At 37.0% G+C, this 23,468-nt stretch overlaps 2 protein-coding genes and 1 long non-coding RNA gene across 4 annotated transcripts in view; 1 reads left to right on the top strand and 2 right to left on the bottom strand.

The window, feature by feature from the left end:
* Nucleotides 1–7: 7 nt before the first annotated feature.
* LOC111607642 lies at nt 8–4,873 on the bottom strand. Of its 2 annotated transcripts, none has more exons than XR_002752382.1 (3): nt 4,832–4,873; nt 2,501–2,615; nt 8–1,349 (listed from the first exon to the last, which is right to left on the bottom strand). It is a non-coding gene; the product is annotated as an uncharacterized LOC111607642 (long non-coding RNA). The 2 variants fall into 2 exon arrangements; XR_002752381.1 differs by lacking the exon at nt 4,832–4,873 and adding an exon at nt 4,789–4,830.
* Nucleotides 2,622–9,469, top strand: LOC106700119 (desmin-like). Its single transcript, XM_023329779.1, has 7 exons — nt 2,622–4,017; nt 6,625–6,685; nt 6,897–6,992; nt 7,082–7,252; nt 8,609–8,734; nt 8,811–9,085; nt 9,171–9,469. Exons 1-7 carry the CDS (start codon nt 3,650–3,652, stop codon nt 9,244–9,246), a joined length of 1,173 nt encoding a protein of 390 aa, XP_023185547.1. The 5' UTR covers nt 2,622–3,649; the 3' UTR covers nt 9,247–9,469.
* Nucleotides 9,470–10,667: 1,198 nt separating this feature from the next.
* LOC106700121 overlaps nt 10,668–23,468 on the bottom strand; it is a 32,597-nt gene continuing 19,796 nt past the window's right edge. Inside the window, exons 20-32 of the mRNA XM_023330008.1 lie at nt 22,432–22,599; nt 22,231–22,277; nt 21,617–22,146; nt 18,074–18,165; nt 17,895–17,996; nt 17,681–17,797; nt 15,694–15,772; nt 15,370–15,598; nt 13,446–15,240; nt 12,525–12,698; nt 11,960–12,136; nt 11,557–11,600; nt 10,668–11,475 (exon numbers count right to left, since the gene is read on the bottom strand). Coding sequence (XP_023185776.1) covers nt 10,940–11,475; nt 11,557–11,600; nt 11,960–12,136; nt 12,525–12,698; nt 13,446–15,240; nt 15,370–15,598; nt 15,694–15,772; nt 17,681–17,797; nt 17,895–17,996; nt 18,074–18,165; nt 21,617–22,146; nt 22,231–22,277; nt 22,432–22,599 — 4,090 coding nt within the window. The 3' untranslated portion in view covers nt 10,668–10,939. The remainder of the gene's footprint in view (nt 11,476–11,556; nt 11,601–11,959; nt 12,137–12,524; nt 12,699–13,445; nt 15,241–15,369; nt 15,599–15,693; nt 15,773–17,680; nt 17,798–17,894; nt 17,997–18,073; nt 18,166–21,616; nt 22,147–22,230; nt 22,278–22,431; nt 22,600–23,468) is intronic.

Genomic DNA, 23,468 nt, shown 5'->3' with positions numbered 1-23,468 from the left:
ATATAAATATAAATAAAAAGACCACCACTTTTTTTTGTTTTTTTGCCAAAAGATGAATTGTGCAAAAAAATCAGCCAAGTGAAGGATTGGTGACCTGTCCAGTGTGTAACCTGCCTCTTGCCCTTTGACCCCTGGAGATGGGTACCAGCACCCTCTCAACCTGAAGTGTTCTAGATAAAGTATGGATTTAAATAAAATAACTTTTGATTAAAAAGTGATTAACATTTACTCTGCTGCCAGCTGGAGAGGAACTGCTTTAGACAACAAATGAAAACGCCTGAAATAATTTAATAAAAACGTATTAATTGGAGGCCAGGCTTCAGTTTTCTCTGCATTTATGTAATATAGTTCAGTTGAAATTGTTCTTTTTCAATTGTTTGCCCCGTCATCTCAAAATTCTTGTTCAGTAATAAACCTTTAAATTTCAATTCAGATTTGTTTTTCTCCCTCTTTAAACTGTTTGTCCCAATTTTTAATAGAAATGTTAAATAACTATCAGATACTGAAAGCTGAGGTTGTTCTGGAAAAAAGAACAACCACAATGCACATTTTACAGCCATAAAAATAAAAAATGAATACCAGGCGGCCCAGTTACAATTTTGGTCATAAGAGGGTTAACAGGAAGAATTTCCAAAATGAAGAACTTCTTTTTAACAGGAAAACGTTCCAAACAAACCCAACACTGCATCCTCCTACTGAGGATCGATGTGAAGTTGTCCTGCAAAAGAAATGAAAACAAGATTAAATTTCAAGAGGCCGCGTGCAAAACCGTTTTTCACAATTAAATTTAAATTGTTGAACGTAAATTAAATTTGTTTCAACTATTGACTTATTAAAGTATGGACCTGTCTTTGAAATATGTAGATTCAATTTAAAACTAAATATGAAGTAGATATAAACAAATAAAAAGATGTGTATTTTCAAAAGTAAATAAAAGACACTATTTTCACCCAAAAACATTTAATATACATCCAAAAGATAATTATCTTAATGCAGCTATAGTATGTCAACATAGCCACATTCAATTATCACTAATATATAGGTATGCTATGAAGTTTTATTACAGTAATTTACTAAGCTGAGTCCCTTCCTGCAGTCTCTAAAATGTATTTGCCAAATCCTTGGCAGCCATTTTCTTTCATATCACAACTGATTTTCAACCATGAATAGCACAGCACTAAAAACTCCTAAAGACAAAATGATTTGCAACAGCAGATCCTTCTCAGTCCAATAGTCCAACCTGTACTTTTAATAAAATATTTTTCATACTTTACTGCAAACTATGGGTCGGTTTTCCCTCCAGGTCTTTATGAAGAAGTCGACAGTTTCTTTGAAACTCCATCATTTATCTGCAAATGAAAACCAAAAGCAACCAGCTGGTCAGTAATCAGATAAAACTAACAGGAAACATCTAAAACACGAGGAAAGTCTCAGCAGAGTGAATATTTAATCTGACAACAGATGTTGAGTTTTTCCACCAATAAAACAATAAGTCATTATCTGCAGGTTTTTGGACTTTTAGTTTCTGTTTTGACCATTAATTATTTCCTAAATCTTAAATTTTTAAAATTCAGTTCTTAGTTTATTACCATATCTCATTGTGCATTTCCTCACATTTTGTTATTAGTTTATTTCCTGTCAGCCTTCTTGGTTCATTAGTGTTACTATTTATTGTTTCTGCTTTTAGAGGATTTAAACTTTTCTCTCTTTATTTCCTTCTAGATTTTCTTGAAGTTTCTCTTAGTTTTAGTTATTTTTTCCAGGTCATGTTCTCCCTTAGTGTCAGATCCATTAATCTACCATCTCTCCAGTTGTTTCACATTTTCTCCCTCATCTTCCATCATACTGCGTGATTTTAGAATTTTTAGTCTATCTTTTGTGCAAATATCTTAGTAGAGTTGAAATGAGACAAAACTAACTTAGAAGTAACCTTTTAGTGAGATATAGGAACTTGTTTTAACTCAGTAATTCTTTTATATTAAAGACCAGATTACTGAATTTATAATATGGGAAAAATTGTTTGCTGTTGTTTAATCTGCCAGTGGAGCTAATACTGTTTGATCAATATTTAGGAATTACTGTCTTAAAACAAGTTTTTGTATTTTACAGGAAATTTACTTGTAACTCCTGATATAAAACCATCAAACTGAAATCTGTGACAGTTTTTAAGGAAGTTAAATAAATTCAGTGAGTAGAAGAAGGTAAAATATGTTCCTCATACGAGCTGAACTGTTAGGAATGTCAGGAAACATTTCCTCATGGAAACAGTTCCTCATTAGTTTAAAACTACAAAAATTAACAAATACAGTACAATAAAAACAGGGGCGATACAAAGCTGAATTAAAATTCAAGGTTTTATATTTTCACACACAGAGGACTTTATTGTGTAGGCAGTAAGTAATCAAAAACTACCTATATATTTTCAAACTTGAATAAAATCTCTTTAATTTGCTGAACTGATTTGCATAAAAGGAAGAAATTAAAAATATTTAAGGCTGACCTTGTCTTCAGAGCTGCAGGTGTTTTACCAAGGAGAAAAAAATTTCCCCGACTTCTTAAAAACATTTCTGTTTCCTGGGTCATGTTTCCTGCATCCTCTTGTCAAACCACTTTCCCTAAAATGAAAGTGAAAAAATTTGGTGAAACATTTTTTCTGCCTGCATAAAAAGAGAGAAACCTGTAAAAGATTCATTGATGATCTGGAGTCGAAAGAGTTTCTGCTTCGACCAACAAACGGTAAGATCTGCAGCTTTTACTGATAATTTAATCACATTTCTATTTATAGATTCATCTCCTGCAGTTCCAGTTAGTTGGGGGATTATTTAGCAAAACAACATTTGATTTAAAATCTGTGGATATCAAATATTCTGCAAATAATTACAGTTTTTCTGGTCAATTATGACCTATGAGAATCAATGTATAACATGTTTTTCTATGCTTTACAAAATATGAGGTTAGTTAAGCTAATTAACAAAGGAAAAAAATACAAAACATTAACATAAAAAACAAAATGCTCAGAGGACAGGAAACAAGGAAAAGTACAAACAAATTAGTAAATACGGCAAAACATTAAATACAATATTGAACAATTCATAAAAATTAACCTATATGGCAAGACAAAAATGACAATAATGAACAGCAGGAAAATGAACTGCCAATGGGAGGAATTAAAAATGATTAACACAAAAGACAGAAATGAACCCGTATGGCAAGATGTAAACAATAAAAATGAAAAACATTAAGAGATGAACTGAATACGGAAAGACCACAAACATTTCCACAAACTTAGAAAATTCAACTCTATATGGCAAATTATCAACAACAATAATGGACATACCAGAAACATAACCCTTGTAATAAATGATCAAAAATGATCAGAACAGCAACAACTGAAACTCTGGCAGCAAATGCTTGATAAGAACCGTTACTTCTGGGTTCAAAGCTGAAAGCAGAGAAAGAGAAAGCTGGTTCCACCTCAGCACCAACATTTAGCTAAAGCCGCTCCAAACCATTTTCCATTTCACAGATTGATTCCCAGTCGAAAAACAATCAACTGTATCAAAAAATCTGTTTAAGTGTGTCAGAGAAACAGACCAGAACCGACTGCAGTCGCAGTCAAACAAAGAATACTAGTTATCACAAGTAGGAGATGGTGAAATGTGACACCAGCAGATTTTGTTTTCATATTTTACTCCCTGTTGTTGCCTTTCAGGCCTCCAATATGGCAAACAATTCTGAACTGGTTAGCAAATTAAAACATATACTGGCCAAGCGCGATGAAGAGCAAGTCCAGCTGCAGGAGCTGAACGGACGCTTCGCCTCCTACATTGAGAAGATCCGCTCCTTGGAGCAGAAGAACCAGAAACTGGAGATGAAGGTAAAGCAGCTGCAAAGCCACGAGTCAACGCGTGTCACTGAGCTGTATGAGGAGGAAATCAACAACCTGAGGATGGCGGTGCAGAACCAGAACCAATACAGTTCAAGATTGGAGTTCAAGCTAGAAGACCTGAAAGAAAGGTGTGTGTTCACAAACAGAGGTGTGTCGGATTACTGACCAAAACCCATCGAAATAAACCTTTTAAAATTAAACTCTTAGAGATATTTAAATTTAGATGCATGTGTTGTGTTGTTGCGCAACACCCCCCCCCTCCTTTCTGTCTCTACTGTCTCACTCTCTACTTCCTCTTCTGAGAGGGGAGATGTGCTACCAGCTCTCCTTCTAACGGGTTAATTGAGTTTCCTAAATCTGCTGGGATTTACCCTGTCCAGAACTGAAGTAAACTCTGTTTAAGCTGGTTTCGAGAAACGATTCGCCTGGTTTTCTGACGGCCTACATCCAGGTGTCCCACCCTTCTTCCCCCTGTGAATTAGCCAGACTGAGCAGCCTACAGCCAACTAGTTTCACAGAGCACACCTGTTAACGGCCGCTCGTTCTCTATTTTACAACTTGCATTTGTTATTGAACCAGGTAGGTTTTAGTGACTCAGTGAGTCCCAAGGATGACGTTTTAAATTTGGGCTACCAGCAACCTAAAAACATTTTAAACTTTTTCCTCTCCAGAATCAAACATCACAGCTATTTTACAACCATCAAAGAACTTTAAGGTGACTCATTAACTGAATGTCCACAACATCTTTTAGATTTTCTTTATGCTAAATATTTTATTAGTAAGGCATTTTTGCAAGGGTCAGTACAGCTTAATTCAGTAGCAGAAATAATCAAATAAGTAAAATCAATCATCTAGTCTGTCTTTCCCTACTGCTGATACTGAAAACTGAAAAAGGGAACCTTTGAGAGAGACGGACGGAGTTTGGCGTTTCGAACCCCAGACCTGGGGCTTGATGATGATGAAGGTGCTGCAGCAGGAGGAAGATGTTGATCGGCGAAGGTCAGGATCTCCGCAGGTCTGATGAGCTTCCTCTCCGCATGGATGGCGAGGTCACACAGGACTTGGTGCTGGCAGGAAAAAAGGCACCAGTTCTTCTTCTTTGTCTTTGCCTTTGTCTTCATCTTTGTCTTTGGGGTCTGAACCCAGCCGATGAGAGAAGTGCGATTCGAAGCCACAGATTGTGGGCCTGACGGGTTGGTCCTCATGGCAGGACAGTCTCCGGCTCCGTGGCCCCGGCTCTTCTTCAGCTGCAGAGTTCTTTGTCCATCTCTTGGCTCGAAGCTGCCCGGAGGATCCAACGAAAGGTTCCTCTTTTGCACCCACCTTTTATAGGGTTTATCCACCCTTTTGGTGCGTTTTCATTGGCTGTCTGCTTAGACAGATGACCTCACATCCATCACTGTCCTTCAGACATTATGTCCTGATGTCTGTGCTAATGTCTCAGAGTTGCTCAACCTCCTATGTCCGTTGTCTTCACAACCTTTCACCTAAATAAGGCGTTGATCATCTCTGCTCTCCTGTTAGTTCCTTGCCTTTCACCTTTCACCTACTCTCTACCTCCAACATATCAGTGATGTTTAATTGCAGTTACACCTTTTTACACCATTTCAAGTTCAATGTCAAAATCACATTTATATCACATTTATTTTCTTCAGCTTCTCTGATCTATCATTCATTTATGATTTTATAACCATAACTTATTAATTATACTTATTATAATCCTAATGTGAGTTATTACAGATGTTTTTCTGAAAAGAAACCAAGAATAATACATGATTCTAATTATTTGATACTAAAGTTACAGTTACTTGTTTTTCTTGTAAGTGTTCCCACAAATGTAAGTGTAAACATTATTACAAGTAAACCAATATTAATATAAATATTTTACTTTGAATCTTATCAAATTACTCAAAATGTTTAGATTTCATTCTTTAAACTTTCATGCTTTAAAATAAGGAATAGTCTCAGCTATTTTTATAAATCTGCAGGCTGGAAACATACTTCCTCTTTTTCCAGGAAACCTGCTTTTCCTGTTTAATGACTCTCTCTGTCTGACTATGATTTCTTATGATTAGATAGAAAAAAGTAGAATTAAAGCAAAGTTTGCTTTAGACAAAAACAACACACACAACCAGATTTATTTTATTGACACTTAAGTCTACTGTTGGGCCTTGATGTCACTTGAGTGATTCATTTTAAAGATAACTTTATTTATTATTACTGTTAAACTAAAATCTCCAGCATGGGGAAGTGGGATGAGCTCGGATTTTCTTGACAGTTGTTTTGACATCAAGGAAGTAAAAATGACATTAGAGGAGCAACTATTGCTGTCAATCAATCTGGGAAGGTGATTTCCAAACAATCTGAAGTCAATCCAACAGATTATTCTCTAACATTTTGCCTAGAACCAAACATGGAGAAGCAGCATTCAGCTTCTATGTACCACAAATCTGGAACAAACTTAAAGAAAACTGCAAAACAGCTGAAATACTAAGTTCCTTTAAGTTTAGACTGAAAACCCGCCTGTTTAGAGTCACTTTTGAAACACTGATCAACATTCTGATGTGTGCACTTGGTAAAATGCTTCAATCGTTGACTGGGTGTTTCATGATCTTATATTTTTATGTGGAAAAGCACTTTGAACAGCCTTGTTGCTGAAATGATCTATACAAATAAAATTTGATTAACTGATTGATATTGTGATGAACGATGCAAACTTATTTTCTTTCATCCAGGCTGCAAAAGGCGAATGATGAAAAAGAAGAAGCTTTGAAAAAACTGGATTCTTTAAAGGAGGTTAGTGCTGCAAGGATCCTTAAGAGCTTCAATTAAAAGTGATTTATTTTTTATTCATTTTTACACTGTCTGGATAGAAACCTACCACATCTTTATTTATTCATCTTTAAGGTCTTTAAGGGTCTTAAAATGGTGATTGAACATCAATAACTGAAGTTTTTGAGTGTTAAGTTTAATCTTTTCTGCTTAATGCATCCTTCCACCCTTCCAGGATTTGAATGCTCCCACTCTGGCCAGCAAGGGTTTGGAAGCAGAGATTAAATCTCTCCAAGATCAGCTTGCTTTCCAGAAAAAAATCCATGAAGAGGTTCTTTCCTGTTATCCTTTTATTATCTGGTAAAACTGTACTTTTACTTAACTAAAATATTTGAGGGAAACTTTTTAATGATCCTGCAGAAAACTCAGGAGATCCAGGAGCTGAAGATTCAGTTCGAGGAGATGATGAATAATGTCCAGACCGATGCAGCCAATTCTGACCTGGCAGCGGTGCTGCGGGAGCTGAAGTCACAGTTTCAGAACACGGCCAACACTAAGAGCCGTGAGACAGAGGAGAGGTATAAATCCAAGGTAAGAAAAGGAAAAATCTATAGAACTGATTACTAATGAATGATCATTAAAAAGCACATTAAGAATTATCTTTAAAGTTACAGTTACTGGAGCTAATATTTCATAAGTTAGTGACACAAAAATGAACTGGAGCAAATCACCATCTTTAAGGGGGACCTGTTACGCAAAATTCACATTTTGCAGGTTTTTAAACATCCAGTTCTGTTTCCACTGCTTCTAAAAACAGACCAAGCATTTAAAAACAACCATCCAGCTGTTTTTTATTGTTAAGTTTATGTTTTTTTATTGTCTCGAAAACAAGTCATTTCAAAAACCTTCAGAATGTTACGTTAAAAATCAGCAGGAACTGCTGGTTCCCTAGCAACCCCAGCCAAGCCTAGCCCGTTACCTAGCAACCCCACTTGAATTAAAGAATATTTGGTCAGCTGGTCATACCGCTATTCAATGGCTGCTGGAAAAGATGAGTTTAGCTGCTGACTTACCATCCAGACACCACTTGCTGCATCCTGGTTGGTTGTGCAGGAGGCTCCTCTTCTGCTTTTCAAAGATGTACGGTTGTACAATTGAGCATCTGTTTTCAGCTGTTTTCACATGTGAGTGTAAATATTGAGTTGGGGGGGAGGGGGCAGCAGCACAAGAGGCCCTAAAACAGACAAACATATCATTAAGAATGATTTTGTTGAGAATGAAAAATCAAAAGTTTATGGTCTGTTTTGTTTAGATCATAGTCCAGAGTTGGGCAGTCCTGGTCCTCCAGGGCCGGTGTCCTGCAACTCTTAAATGTCTCCCTGGTCCAACACACTTGAATCCAACAGCTGAATCACTTCCTAAGTGCAGTGAAGTTCTGCAGGGTCCTGCTAATGACCTCATTATTTGACTCAGGAGTGTTGAAGTAGAGACACATCTAAAAGTTGCAGGAGACTTTTAGGCCCTCCAGGAGACCAACCCTAAATATCCTAACCTAACCAAGGAAGCATAATAGGTCACCTTTAAAAACATGTAAAACTTTGACCACTAGAGGTCAGCAGAGACAAACCAATAAGAGTTAAAGCATTTACACAGACCTCTGTATCCCCATGAAAACACGTTTATTGCTGAAACATTATATAATATACAAGGTAACTAATTTAACCACAGGAACTAAAATATCTGCCTCCCATTCACCTGGAGAAACAAGACAACCAACTTTTATGTATCTCTCTAACAAAATGTTTACAATTTTGACGCTATCGCATAAAAATCAAACCCAAACCCAAGATTCCTTCTACTGGTTCTGGAAGCTGAAGTCACAAGCATAATTTCCTGGAGCTCCAAAGGCATCAAACTCACGGCTCACCTATGACTTTATCCCGGCAGATTTCGGAAATGACAGAGACGGTAAATACTAATAATGAAACCCTGAGGAAGTTAAGCCAGGAGAACACAAATCTCAAAAACCAGAGCCAGAAAAACCTGAGCAAGATCAGCTCTCTGACAACCACGGTACGTAAGATGCTTCTGACGTTTACCTTGTCCTCACCAGGTTCTTTAGAAATCATCTTATCTTTATTATGAACAGATAGAAGAAATGGAGGAAAGGAGTCAAACCCTTCAGGAAACCATCACAACTCTTAAGGCTGAGAAAAACAAGATGAAGGAGGACATGGAGGAATCCCACGAGACAGAGATTCAAACCCTTCAGGAGAAAATCACAACTCTTGAGGATGAGAAAAACAAGATGAAGGACGACATGGAGATCCAACTCCTTGAGTACCAGGACCTGCTGAAAGAGAAGGGGGACCTGGATAAGGAGATCGCTGTATACAGGGCGCTGCTGGACGAGGAAGAGAACAGGTAATGTGTGGAGCATCCAAAGATGGAGTCTGTCTTTCTTGTCTCCTTCAGTTTTTACAATTATAATTGATGTGTTCCTTTGCAGAACACAAGCGAACCCAGTGGAGGAAAATCCTAGAGACAGACCCAAGCCCCAAACTTCTGATCCTAGCTCACAGTGATTCTCAGCATGCACAACATCTTCTGCTGGACTCTGAGCGCCAAACAGCTTCAAGTCAAATAAAACGTCTTAACTGCTCAGTTCCACTTAAAAAGATAAAGGTGGATGCTTACCTGTCTTCATCAGTTACTTGGTTTGCAGGAAACAGCAGAAAGGTCCAGTGAAGATGGCGCCTCAAGCTCATAAAACTCTCAGTGCAGGTTCATCTCTGCAATAAGCTTCCATGCTGCAAACATTAGTTAGGTCTCCTTCTGTTAGTGGGATTAGCTTCACAGTGCTCAATATCCATTCATTTTGCTAATAATGCTAACACATTAGCAACTACAAAACACTGTACTGCAAATTGCTGGTTGAAAAAGACACAGAAGTTTAAAAATAATTACAGAGTTGATATCTGTAAAACAACTGTTGAGTTAAAAGTCTAAAACTTTTTTTACAAACCATATTTTTCACTTTCAACTTATTACCTAGGGTCACTTCCTGTTTCCTCTTAATTCTCCTCCCACTTCCTGTATACTGACCAATGGATGACAGGTAAATTTCTTAAGCCCTACATCACTTCCTTCTACAATTATGAGCCCAATAAAATTAAACAAAATATGAGGCAAAGTAATTTGTTGCTTTCAGAATTTAAAACTAAAATTCTAAAAATATGAGTTTTTTAAAGTTTTTTAAATTAAATTTTTAAATCCAAAAATGGATTCTCACGCAGAGCAACAGTGTTTGGGTTTTAACACTCATTCTCATCTCATAGACCTTAGGAGAAACTGCAACATTTTCCTTAATGTTCGCCTGAGGTTTGACATAATTCTGGTCACACAAAATAATATGAAGTGCTAAAAGTTCTAGTTCTTGTAAAGTGGAGAATAACTGTTTCCAATCCTGCACACAAAGCTCTCATTTCACATATGAAGGTTTGAAACATGTAAATAACTTTCAGAATCTGTTTTACTTCACATAAATTTTATCACATTACTTTCTTTTGGAAATTATCCTCATAAAATAAGCCAGTCTAAGAATCTGCCTCACATTTTGCTTTTAGTAAGGTACTTAAAATTAATTACATCTCATCCAATCTGTATGATTGGATGAAACTCTGCATGAAAACAACGCCATAAAATTCCAGTTTCCACTAAACTGAGGTAAAAATTGCTGTACATTATTATCCCAATTTTGCCTATTTATTGTAATTTTCAAATTCTTTGCTTATTATGCAAGAAACTGGTCATTAATTATGTGATTAGTCATAACTTCTGATTAATCTTTTTTAATCACATCCCAATACTAATTGGTGCAATACAAATTGATGTAAGAGAAAAAGCATTAAATTGTGTTAAAGAAAGGTCAAACACAAGGTTTGTGTTTTACTACTTTTTATTAAAACTTTATTTATTGTCAAACATTTTGATTTGAAATTAAGAAAAAGATTTATAGCATGCATAACTAGTTGATACACATATTATTTACAAGAAATATAAAAAACAACATAAGAATAATGTTATTAGTGGTAAGAGTTCACCTTTAAAAGATGCTAAGAATTGTTTTTTCTTACAAACAGCAATAATTTCTAGACTTTCAAAAAGTAACATTAATTCAAAGATTGTATCATAATGAAAAACAGAGACAAGCACAAACTCCATTATTTGTTGAGAGAGTTTTTCTCTGAGCGGCTATTTTATTTTTTGTCTTCCTGCTCAATTTAACAGACACACTGAGGAACCAGAAGACCAGACTGCAAATCCGGGGTAGAGAGGTTCAGTGAATGTGTGATTGAAGGTGTGGAGGTGGATCAGGGAGTCAGAGGAGACTCTGTAGAAGGACAGAAAGCCAGCAGGACAGTCCACATACACTGCTACTCTGTTAGCGACAGAGGAGGGAGAGGAGGAGGAGATGGGTGTTCCTCTGTTATTGTGACAGACGGAGTAACGGTCATCAGAGCAGTGCAGACTCCAGGACTGATCATTCCATCCCAGCACACAATCATCACTGCGGCCCTTCCTGCTGATTCTTCTGTAACTCACTGATATAAAAACCCCTCCTTCCCACTCAACCTCCCAATAACAGCGACCAGTCAGCCCATTACTGCACAGTAGCTGAGGCCAGTCATCAAACCTGTCTGGATGTTGGCTGTAAGACTGAAGCTCCTTCACAAGGGTCACCTTCCTGTTGTCTTCAGACAGCTGGAGTTTTCCGTTCACTGTGTTTGTGTCGATTATGAGCGGACAAGAATCTGATAGAAAACAAATACAATCACACCAAAGATAGTGATCATTGATTTACACTTTGATGATCAAGTGAAAAGGATACTTACACTTCCTCAGACCCGGTTTTAACCATCGGACTCCAGCAGGTTCCCTGAAAGGAGGAGGGGGTCAAACTATTATGACAAAACATGTAAATCACTTTGTCCTCATATAAACTGTGTTGTTCACAAATGTAAATTAAAATAAGGGAGAACTTCAACATCTCCCTGATTTAGAAATATGTAAAGTCCTATTATTGACAAGTTTGAGTACATGAGATAAGTCAATCTCATTTCATCATCAGCAATGAACCAACTGTTCCACACATTAATACAAGGACACACATTTATATAAGTTAATAATGGTTTCTACATTAAGACATAACATAACCATCTTGAGAAATATAACATCAACAAATTAAAGAAATCCAAATTTTGCAGACACACTTCAAATAGTTTGATCACTGCTTACCTAAAAATTTCAAGCATAAAATTGGAAATTTTCATTTCACCAGCAAGCATCTTTTCCTCCGAGTCCTGTAGGTTGTTGTTGTTACGTAGGTCAACTTCTGTCAGGCAACAGGACTGGGAGCTCAGAATGAATGACAGAGCTTCACACGTTCTCAGAGAGAGATTACAGGACCTGAGGCTGATGGGAAACAAAAAACCTGAAGTAAATGATAGAGGAGATGGAGACGGTTTACTGTTTACAATTAGGTGGAAGCTAGGCAAGGTAAAAAGTGCATGTATGTTCAAATACTTAATAAAATCATAGTGGCCTGGCATGACATGTACAGCCTATTCAAGTGTCTTGTTCTCTTCCCAAGACATAATTTTCCACCAGTAAAGAAAGAGAAATGTTCACTGAAATTCAGAGTTATTTTACATTTCCAGAGCAGGACGACACCACAAGGCATCTGTGCTTTGGTCACCCAAATGGCTAGTAAAAAAAATTTAAATCTCAATACATTTTAGTGTGCATAAACTTAAATTGCCCTGCAAAATGTTACAAGTTATTGTATGAAAAAATATCTTACCTGAGGATTTCTAGTTTGCAGTATGGACTCTTTAGTCCAGACAACAGCTGCTCTGCTCCTGAGTCCTGCAGGTTGTTGTTACTCAAGTCCAACTCTCTCAGGTTAGAGGAGTCAGAGCAGAGGACTGAGGCCAGAGCCTCATAGCTTCTTTCTGAAAGGTTACAGTCACCCAGTCTAAAATGACAATAATAAAAATTAATTAAATATACAGGATTACATTTAGAGGGGTAGATTCACAGTGAAGGAGTTCAGTTACTCAAGTCAACAACGGAGCATTTTCTAACAAGGTTGTGCTGAATTTGGTCTATTTTTCTATTTTACTCTAATGAAACAATAGGAGAATTTCCTTTCTCTAAATATAATATGTCTGCTCAACAACTTGAAATAACAAGGAATAAAATGATCTTAAAATCCTAAATAGAAAAATTCAAACCTGCAAACAAATTTGAGAATTTGTGCTTGTTGGCTGTAGCCACTTATTTTTTTTAAATAAGTGGCTACAGCCAGTGATGGGCACCTTTTGTTTACTTTAGCATTTTTGATAACTTTGAAAATATTTATGCACTTAGTTTCTTCTTAATTCTTGTTTCCAGATTAATTATAAAGCTCTAATTGACTTGGCTGTTTTGTGAACCTTCAGTTACCAAAAAAAGTCAAAGCAATGGTTACCAAAGGAACGCAATTAGCTTACTTAGTATAATGTGATTGGTTAAATCAGTACTGGGGTGCAAAATATAGCACCATGTAACTCTGTAGTCTTCAATTGTTTTCAGCTTTAGCATATTAGCATTAGCATTAGCAGAACTAATATTTCTAAATGGTACTTTAGGTGTTAGCACAACTAACATTTTAGTTAGCTGTGCCCACTACTGGGTGCTTGATAAAGCTGTAGATCTAAATCCAACTAATGTCAGAACTCACAGAGCTTTTTTGGACGCTTTGACAACCGGCAGCAATCTCAGAAGAGCCTCCTGAGAAGCAGAGTATTTCTTGAGGTCAAATATATCCAGATCTTTTTCTGATGACAATAATATGAAGACCAGAGCTGACCAGTGAGCTGGAGACAATTGACCAGTGGGGAGACTTCCTGAACTCAGAGACTGTTGGATCTCCTCTACTAAAGAATGATCATTCAGTTCATTCAGACAATGGAACAGATTGATGCTTTTCTCTGCAGACTGATTCTCACTGATTTTGTCTTTGATGTACTGAATTATTTTCTGATTGGCATGAGAGCTGCTTCCTGTCTGAGTCAGCAGGCCTCGTAGGAGAGTCTGGTTGGTCTGCACTGAAAGACCCAGGAGAAAACGGAGAAATAAGTCCAGGTGACCATTTGGACTTTCTAAAGCCTTGTCCACAGCGATCTGATGTAAATGTTGTTGTTTCGGATGTTTAAAAAGTGAAGACCAATTAAGTAAATTGTGTTTTTCTTCCAGCAGGTTAATGCCATGTTTAACAAATGATAGATGAACGTAAAGGGCAGCCAGAAACTCCTGAACACTCAGATGGACGAAGCAGAACACCTTGTCCTGGAACAGCCCTCTCTCTTCTTTAAACATCTGTGTGAACACTCCTGAGTACACTGAGGCTGCTCTGATATCGATGCCACACTCTGTCAGGTCTGATTCATAGAAGATCAGGTTTCCTTTCTGCAGCTGATCAAAAGCCAGTTTTCCCAGAGACTCAATCATCTTCCTGCTCTCTGGACTCCAGTGTGGATCTGTTTCAGATCCTCCATCATATTTGACCTTCTTCACTTTAGCCTGAACTTCCACAAAGTGGATGTACATCTCAGTCAGGGTCTTAGGCAGCTGTTTTCCATTTTGTGGTTTCAGCACATCCTCCAGAACTGTAGCAGTGATCCAGCAGAAAACTGGGATGTGACACATGATGTGGAGACTTCGTGATGTCTTGATGCTGGAAATTATGATGTTGGCCTGTTCCTCATCGCTGAATCTCTTCCTGAAGTACTGGTCCTTCTGTGGGTCAGTGAACCCTCTGACCTCTGTCACCATGCCAACACACTGAGCAGGGATCTGATTGGCTGCTGCAGGTCGTGTGGTTATCCAGAGGAGAGCAGAGGGAAGCAGTTTCCTCCTGATGAGGTTTGTCAGCAGAACATCCACTGAGCTGGACTCTGTAACATCAGTCAGGATCGGATTGTTGTTGAAGTCCAGACCAAGTCGACTCTCATCCAGACCATCAAAGATGAACAGAACCTGGAACTGTTCAAAGCTAAAGATTCCTTTGGTTTCAGGAAAGAAGTGATGAATCAGTTCCACCAAGCTGAACTTTTTCTCTTTCAGCAAATTAAGTTCTCTAAAATTAAATGAAAATATGAACTGGATGTTCTGGTGGGCTTTCTCTTCAGCCCAGTCCAGAGTGAACTTCTGTGTTAAGACTGTTTTCCCAATGCCAGCCACTCCCTTTGTCATCACTGTTCTGATTGGTTGATCTCTTCCTGATTGGACTAAAAAGATGTCTTCTCGTCTGATGGTTGTTTCTGGCCTATCTGTTGATCTAGAAGTTGTTTCAATCTGTCTGACCTCATGTTCCTGGTTGACCTCTCCAGTTCCTCCCTCTGTGATGTAGAGCTCTGTGTAGATCTGGTTCAGCAGGGTTGGACTTCCTGCTTTAGCGATCCCCTCAAACACACACTGGAACTTCTTCTTCAGACCACATTTAAGTGTTTGATGACAAAGTGCAGCGAAAAGTTCTTAATGAAGACAAAAACAAAATTCAGTAAAGAAACCTTTGATTTACCCTGAAGGAAGCATCTTTCAATTACTGAAAAACCTTTTTATACATGAAGAAAGCTTCACATTAGCAAAACAAATGTTCTTACTGCTCTGTAGACAGTTGGCCAAATTATCTTGCTTCATTCTCCTTAGGAAGTACAATGTGATCTTCTCAAAAGCCTCTGTACTGCTCCTTTTCTGCTCTTCATCTTCATCCTCCAGGCCCTCCTCACCATCAGTCTGACTCACTGAAAATTCTGCGTCATCTAAACTCAAAACGTTTTGAATTTTTTGCAGCTCCTTCTTCACAAAAGTGACAATGTGGTCCTCAAGCAACTGGAACAGAACAATATAACACACCAGGCTGATTGTAGAACCTATCAATAGATTTATGCTGGACAGACTGACTGTGGCTAGTTACATATACCGACCATAAATATGGAGTCCAGCTGTGTTTGGTCATTCTTGTTTGACTGACCACTGGAGATGTCTGAGGACTGTTGATGCTCTCTTAAAAATCAAAGCAATCACAAAATAGCTTTCAGTCAGACCTTTAAAGGATTTGGTTATCATGTTATACATCAAAGTTTTAGATATTTATCACTGATCATATCAGGAATGTTTGATAGTATGGATTTATGGCCAGTATGTGTAGCAGTTAAAGAAAATAAACATTTAGTGCAAACCCACTTTTTACACCACTGACAAGCAATGTGGGTTCATGTGATTTAAGACATCACATGAAGTTGTGTCTAAAATCACGTTAAATCACATGAAGTTGTGTCTAAAACCACGTTAAATCACATGAAGTTGTGTCTAAAATCACGTTAAATCACATGAAGTTGTGTCTAAAATCACGTTAAATCACATGAAGTTGTGTCTAAAATCACGTTAAATCACATGAAGTTGTGCCTTAAACCACGTTAAATCACATGAAGTTGTGTCTAAAATCACGTTAAATCACATGAAGTTGTGCCTTAAATCACGTTAAATCACATGAAGTTGTGTCTAAAACCACGTTAAATCTCATGAAGTTGTGCCTTAAACCACGTTAAATCACATGAAGTTGTGTCTAAAACCACGTTAAATCACATGAAGTTGTGTCTAAAACCACGTTAAATCACATGAAGTTGTGTCTTAAATCACGTTAAATCACATGAAGTTGTGTCTAAAATCACGTTAAATCACATGAAGTTGTGTCTTAAATCACGTTAAATCACATGAAGTTGTGTCTAAAACCACGTTAAATCACATGAAGTTGTGTCTAAAACCACGTTAAATCTCATGAAGTTGTGTCTAAAACCACGTTAAATCACATGAAGTTGTGTCTAAAACCACGTTAAATCACATGAAGTTGTGTCTTAAATCACGTTAAATCACATGAAGTTGTGTCTTAAATCACGTTAAATCACATGAAGTTGTGTCTAAAATCACGTTAAATCTCATGAAGTTGTGTCTAAAACCACGTTAAATCACATGAAGTTGTGTCTAAAATCACGTTAAATCACATGAAGTTGTGTCTTAAATCACGTTAAATCACATGAAGTTGTGTCTAAAATCACGTTAAATCACATGAAGTTGTGTCTTAAATCACGTTAAATCACATGAAGTTGTGTCTAAAACCACGTTAAATCACATGAAGTTGTGTCTAAAACCACGTTAAATCTCATGAAGTTGTGTCTAAAACCACGTTAAATCACATGAAGTTGTGTCTAAAACCACGTTAAATCACATGAAGTTGTGTCTTAAATCACGTTAAATCACATGAAGTTGTGTCTTAAATCACGTTAAATCACATGAAGTTGTGTCTAAAATCACGTTAAATCTCATGAAGTTGTGTCTAAAACCACGTTAAATCACATGAAGTTGTGTCTAAAATCACGTTAAATCACATGAAGTTGTGTCTTAAATCACGTTAAATCACATGAAGTTGTGTCTAAAACCACGTTAAATCACATGAAGTTGTGTCTAAAACCACGTTAAATCACATGAAGTTGTGTCTTAAATCACGTTAAATCACATGAAGTTGTGTCTAAAATCACGTTAAATCTCATGAAGTTGTGCCTTAAATCACGTTAAATCTCATGAAGTTGTGTCTAAAATCACGTTAAATCACATGAAGTTGTGTCTAAAATCACGTTAAATCACATGAAGTTGTGTCTAAAATCACGTTAAATCTCATGAAGTTGTGTCTAAAATCACATTAAATCACATGAAGTTGTGTCTTAAATCACGTTAAATCTCATGAAGTTGTGTCTAAAATCACGTTAAATCACATGAAGTTGTGTCTAAAATCACATGTGTGAGTTTAGACAAAAGAGTTTTAAGTGATCTAGAGTTGAACTTTTTGCATGAGAAACGATGATTCTTTCAGTCATTTATAGAAAAATGTTTTCAGAAGAAGATATATTGACTTACTCCAGTTTAGAGGCAGATTGTCTCTGAAAATTGACCAGTGGGTGATCGTTCGACCAGTTGCTCTTGAAAGACAGACGATTAGGTCCAGATTCAGTAGTATATGATCTTTCTCGAATCCTAAGATTGATTTCATCATGAATTTACTTTGACATTTCCACTGTAGTTAAGTTAGTTAAGCTGTAAAATTCGTCAGACCAGTAAAATGTGAACTTACTCATGTCTCAAAGCGAAATGAGCTTTAAAGTTGCTAAATGGGTTGTCCTTTGACCCACTACTCTTAGCAGACACACAGCTGGGTTCAGGCTCAGGTGGTTTTCTGTAAAAATAAAAAGAGTTTGGTGATGTACTCTGAGTTGGATAAGAGTCCTGGTCAATTAGAGATGGTAATCTAACCTCTCACTCTCAAGTTCCTCTTGCAGAGTTGGAAGGAGTCCATCTTTCCTGTCCTTACATTCATCCATTCTATTCAGTTCACATGAGCTTATTCACACACACACTTTCCTTCTTCAGCTGTGCAGGAAACAAAAGCTATTCCTACAGAGTGAGTAAGAAAAATAAAGTTTAGCTTTAGGGAATTCATTGGGGGAAACCCAGGATAACAAAGTCTGAGAAAAACGTGGACAAGAGAACCACCTCTAAATATAAAACACCAAACCATGGGTCAGTCAGAAGAGTGAAACAGAAACTCACATGAGCTGCTGTACTTCTTCAAAACTTCAACAGGTCAGTGTATAGGCTAAATATTCTTGCATTTTAAATGTAATTTCATGTTTTATTTTAAGCTTTGGTTTTGAGGCTGTGGATAAATAAGCTTTTAATGTGCAAAATCATTTTGAATTTACCATTAAATCCATAAGTTTTATGACTAAAACTTTTGTATAAAATACAAATAAAAATCACTTTTTATCAATTGCAAATCAATACTTCTGATTTGTTCCAGCAGAAATGAGAGATGTAAAGGAGACTGAAGCATGCTGTGTACTCACAAGTTATTCTTTCCAGGACTCTGTTCCTCGTTGCTCTGATGTTTGTCTTTGCAGGTCAAAGAAGAAATGCAGCAAACCAGGTTTATTTCTTTCTTTTCAGTCAAATGATCGGGTCCATTTTCACTTCCTTTAACATGTGATGTGTCAGAACTTGCATGTCATATGATATGATCCCACTTTACTCCACTAATTCTAGCATTTTTATGACTATATAGATTCATTAGATGCTGGCTAAGGAAAATATAAACTGTGTAATACAAGAAATCAACAGCAGTTACTGTGGAGACTATTTACTAAAACTGAATAAATGTCCTGAAAATGAAAGTTCAGCACAGAGAAAACAGGAACTGAAAGCAAAATGTATTAGGAAATAATGAGAAAAAGGAGAGCATGAGATTTCTTGTTGTTGAGATTCACTATGTGTAATTGTAGTAATTTATCACATGCTGAGAAAAAATATATATTTAAAAATCTCTTCATTTAAAAATTATTCACATTTAAACAAAAATCTACCCCAGAGGAATTTGGACCTTTTCACAGTGATCATTACTTTCTCAAGTCCAGATGGAGACAGATTTTTTTCTCAGACTCAGAATGTTTTAATTATTTATGCACCACGAAGAAAATCTAGCCCTATAACACAGATCTACTAAATAACAGACGTTCAGTGTGGATAAAGTGCAGATTTACAGATCCTTTAACAAGTAAAAAACAGTTATGTAATCAAAAGCTTTCTTTTATTTTTTTATAAAAAATGCTGAGTTTTAAGGCAAATAAGTTGGAAAACAATCTGGGCAGGATTTTGTTGACAAACAGGTCATCAAACTGTATAAGTTGAAAAATATATAACCAGGTGACCTACAAAAAGAAACCTCTGACTCGCATTTATTTCCTATGTTTTGTGAAAAAATCATCAGAGGTTATATCAAAAATCAGGGTCCTAGTGCAAAAAAAAGTTTATTCAGTGACTAAAAATGAATTTATTTATTCTATAACAGGCCTACAGGCGAGAATCAAATATACTGACACAAACATAGATCTAGAGAGGTAGAAATCCAATGATGTTTCAGAAGCTAAGCTAAGAGTTGAAGGTTTTCTCTGAACAGTAAAATATAAAGAAAAGCAAAACTCAGGCTGCAGGTTAAAGCTGACGGCAGTTTAGTGCTTTTCCCTTCCACACATTGATGACGTCAGCATTATGTTTTCATAATTCACTTAAACGTTAGCTCTACATCTATAGTATGTACGTTCTTGCAAAAATCCTGCAGTAAAAACTATATGTAGTTAATGTTCTTGTTCTGCTTTTTAATGAGTTAACGTGTCTGGACAGGAAGTTTCACACAGAAGCTTTAAAAGTTTGCAGCCTGTTAAAAGCTCTTCTGGAATCTGAAAATCTATGAAGCAGTGAATAAATCACGTTTTACATAAAAGGCTGGAAATATAAACAGGAATGAAGAATGATACATTTTCATGAAATAAAAAAGAAAAAGCTACTGTTTCTTCAGCTTTACAATATGTCCTGTTATAAATTTCTTACATTCTTTTCTTGCTAAAAATAATGTATGAAACTGACAAAATCTTCTCAACATGAGAATATCTCAAAAATCTGATGATTCTGGCAGGTTTGTGAGAAATTATTTATTTCATCTGTGAAATGCAGTTAAAAAATTTTAAAAGTTACTATTACTGTAAATATCACAAAATATATTTGTTAAAATAACTATATTTTACTTTCAAATAGTTTTCTTTTAAAAATGGATTTTTTGCTGGATTATATTAAAATGCGTTTCTTCTGCTCTAACTGTAGATAGAACTTTATAATCACATGTATAATAATGTATTTAGAAAGTCTCAGGGAACTTTCTCAGGCTTGTCTTTGTTTCTTTTATATTTCCAGGTTCTGCATGTTTCAGCCTGATTACATGTATGAAACCAGTTTATATTACATGTTGCAGATCATTGTTTCCTGTTTGAGCCGATTGCTGAGGGCGGCACTAAACTCCGGAGTAGAAAGTGATCGTACTCTTAGAGCTGATACTCACTATTTTAGAGTTATTGTAGCATTATGTGGTAAAGAAACAAATACAAACACATGGAACAGTTTCATTAAAGCAGAAAGGCAGATTATCACTAAAATAGAAAAACACAACTTTAGCATGAAAACAAAATTAGCACATTTCACTACAAAAGAACTGAGCTCTTTTCACTGTAGCAAACTTACATTTGTGACATTTTCAGCTGATGCTGATTCACTTCCACACTAAACTGTGTCAAACAATCCAAACTGAAAAATCTGTTCCTCTCCTCGCCTGTAGTGGTGCTCCGCCAGGAACTACTGAAGGAAAATACACTGAAACTACCAAAGAAGACACTGACCACAACTTCCTTTTTCACAAAATGTAAACAACAATGGAGTGGCATCAGATTGTAGCAATTATATGATTTCTCTTTTGTCTCTGGTGAAGGACCACAATGACATTTCTCCCGCTAGTGCTAGGCTAATGTATTTGTTTTGGTTGTATTTACTGTAGTCCATTTCCTGCTTTTGGAGCAGTCTCTGGTCCACTTGGCGTTCACATATGAATTCAAATGCACCACAGTTCACTTGCACTTTTTTGATCTGCTTCAGAGTTTGATTATGCATTCACATTTTCGCAAACAAACCGGATTCTCTAAAAGAACTAGAGTTTGATTAAAGCAAACTAAACAGGGCTGGTGTGAATGCACCGTAAAGCTCCAAACATACCCCACTTACTTGAAAACAAATATTTAAATATAAGTAATAATTTTCCATCAAAGATGATTGAAAACAACTTCAGTTTGTTCCCCATCATTTTCTGTTTCATCTAGAATGACACAAAATATTTATTTTTACATTCTTAACTCAACCCAATCATGTTTATCACTGATCTGGAGATTTTCTGTCACCATGAGGACAAAACTCTACTTAACAAAGAGTGACTGAAGATCCCGTCCAGAACCCGAAACCAGGATAAAGAGGTTGAGTGAATTCTGTCTTGAGGGTATGGAGATGGATCGGTATTTCAGAAGAAACTCTGTAGAAGGACAGTGTGCCACCTGGATAGTCCACATACACTCCTACTTTGTGGTAGGGAGCAGAAGATGAGCAGGAGGAGATGAACTCCCTTTTGTTCTGATGGCAGACAGAATAACGACCCTCATCGGAGCAGCTCAGACTCCAGGACATGTTGTTAAATCCAAACTCACAGTCATTACTGCTTCCTTTACGTTGGACTCCACTGTAGCTCACAGAGATCTCAACCTTCCCACTCCAAATAACCTCCCAGTAACAGCGATCAGGAAGGCTTTCCTTGCATAGAACCTGGGGCCAGTAATCAAATCTCTGTTCATGGTCAGGGTAGGACTGACTCTCATCCACACCAGTAACCTTCCTGTTGTTCTCAGACAGCTGGAGTTTTCTGTTCACTGTGTTTGTGTCGATGTTGAGTTGACAGGAATCTGATACAAAGACAATTCAGACACAGTTATTGATCATTTCTTGACACCTTGAAGATGGCATGAATCAAATAAAAACACACTTACACTTCTTCAGACCTGGTGTCAACCATTGGACACCAGCAGGCTCCATCCTGAACAGAAGAGGGTTACACCATCAGTACCTTTCAGCAGCAGACATGGACATTACATGTTTCTCAAGCAGCTGGTTTACAAAACAAAACAAAGTGAGTGCTGCTTTCTTTCCTCAACCAGCTATCGGTATTGCTGCAGTTAACATTCCCATACCTCAGTTTTTCTGGTTTCCAGATAGAATCCTGTACAGTCAGCTTCTTCACCCCTTCCTCTCCTGGATGGTTGTAGCTCAAGTCCAACTCCTTCAGATGGAAGGGGTTGGAGTGCAGAGCTGAGGCCAGAGAAGCACAGCCTTCCTCTGTGATCAGACAGCCTGACAGCCTGCAGACATGCAATGATCCATTAGACATATTTTTTTAGGAATTGCTTTTAATTATTTAAAAAATACAAATCATAAGTTAATTCTGCTTTGTTTGCAGTGTGGCTCAGTGGCCTACAAAATCTCCCAAAACCACAACTGCTACAACCAAACAACACCAGCACAGATAACGACCATGCTAGTCTTGCCCCCACAGTTCAATGAACTCCCAAACTTCCTCAGGGTATAAACATCCACAATACACAGCCAAAGAACCATTAAACAAACACAGACTCACATTTGGCACAACTGATTAACCCCTAAACTTCCACTGCAAAATAATGGAGCCAAACCTCACTGTCACCCAAACAGCCAGACGGTTCAATCAAAAGCATAGAAACCTCATTCTGGAGCCAAAAGGGGCAAAGGAGCCCAGTCTACCATAATCATGCTGTGGACACATGACCACTTTTGTGAAAGATTAAAATCACAGTTTGAAGATGACAACAGAATAACATCCTCAGCCTGAGTTCACAAAACTAAACACCTTATTTCTCATGACTAGATTCTGATAATTGAACTATGAATACCACAAGGTAGCCTGGTGGAGCCAACATGAACATGAAGCAAGTTCAGTGTTGTGCCAAAAATAAAGGCACAACTCCTGTTTTAGTTATAGACAGACCAGATAAGCAATCAAAGCCAGCCTTGTCCCTAAATAAAGACATGTTCATAAATCTTATCCAGGTTTCTAAAGCCTGCATGAACTGGAGAAATAAATACCTAGCATATTCTCTGGGTTAAATTCTTGGTCTCTTTTCATAACCAGGCTGAAAGTCACCAGGAACTTTCCAAATCTGCTTTTTGGTTAAGGCTTCCTTTAAACCACCCT

Source organism: Xiphophorus maculatus, chromosome 24, assembly GCF_002775205.1.
Source record: "Xiphophorus maculatus strain JP 163 A chromosome 24, X_maculatus-5.0-male, whole genome shotgun sequence".
Classification (NCBI taxonomy): Eukaryota; Metazoa; Chordata; class Actinopteri; order Cyprinodontiformes; family Poeciliidae; genus Xiphophorus; species Xiphophorus maculatus.
The sequence above is the reverse complement of the archived record's forward strand: the minus strand, read 5'-3'. Positions and strand labels throughout refer to the sequence as shown.

Bases quoted from the DNA above. Each gene is read 5' to 3' on its own strand.
- LOC106700119 (XM_023329779.1), top strand. From the start codon at position 3,650: ATGGTGAAATGTGACACCAGCAGATTTTGTTTTCATATTTTACTCCCT. The intron at 4,018-6,624 runs GTGTGTGTTCAC...TCTTTCATCCAG, and splicing joins CTAGAAGACCTGAAAGAAAG to GCTGCAAAAGGCGAATGATG. The intron at 7,253-8,608 runs GTAAGAAAAGGA...TTATCCCGGCAG, and splicing joins AGGAGAGGTATAAATCCAAG to ATTTCGGAAATGACAGAGAC.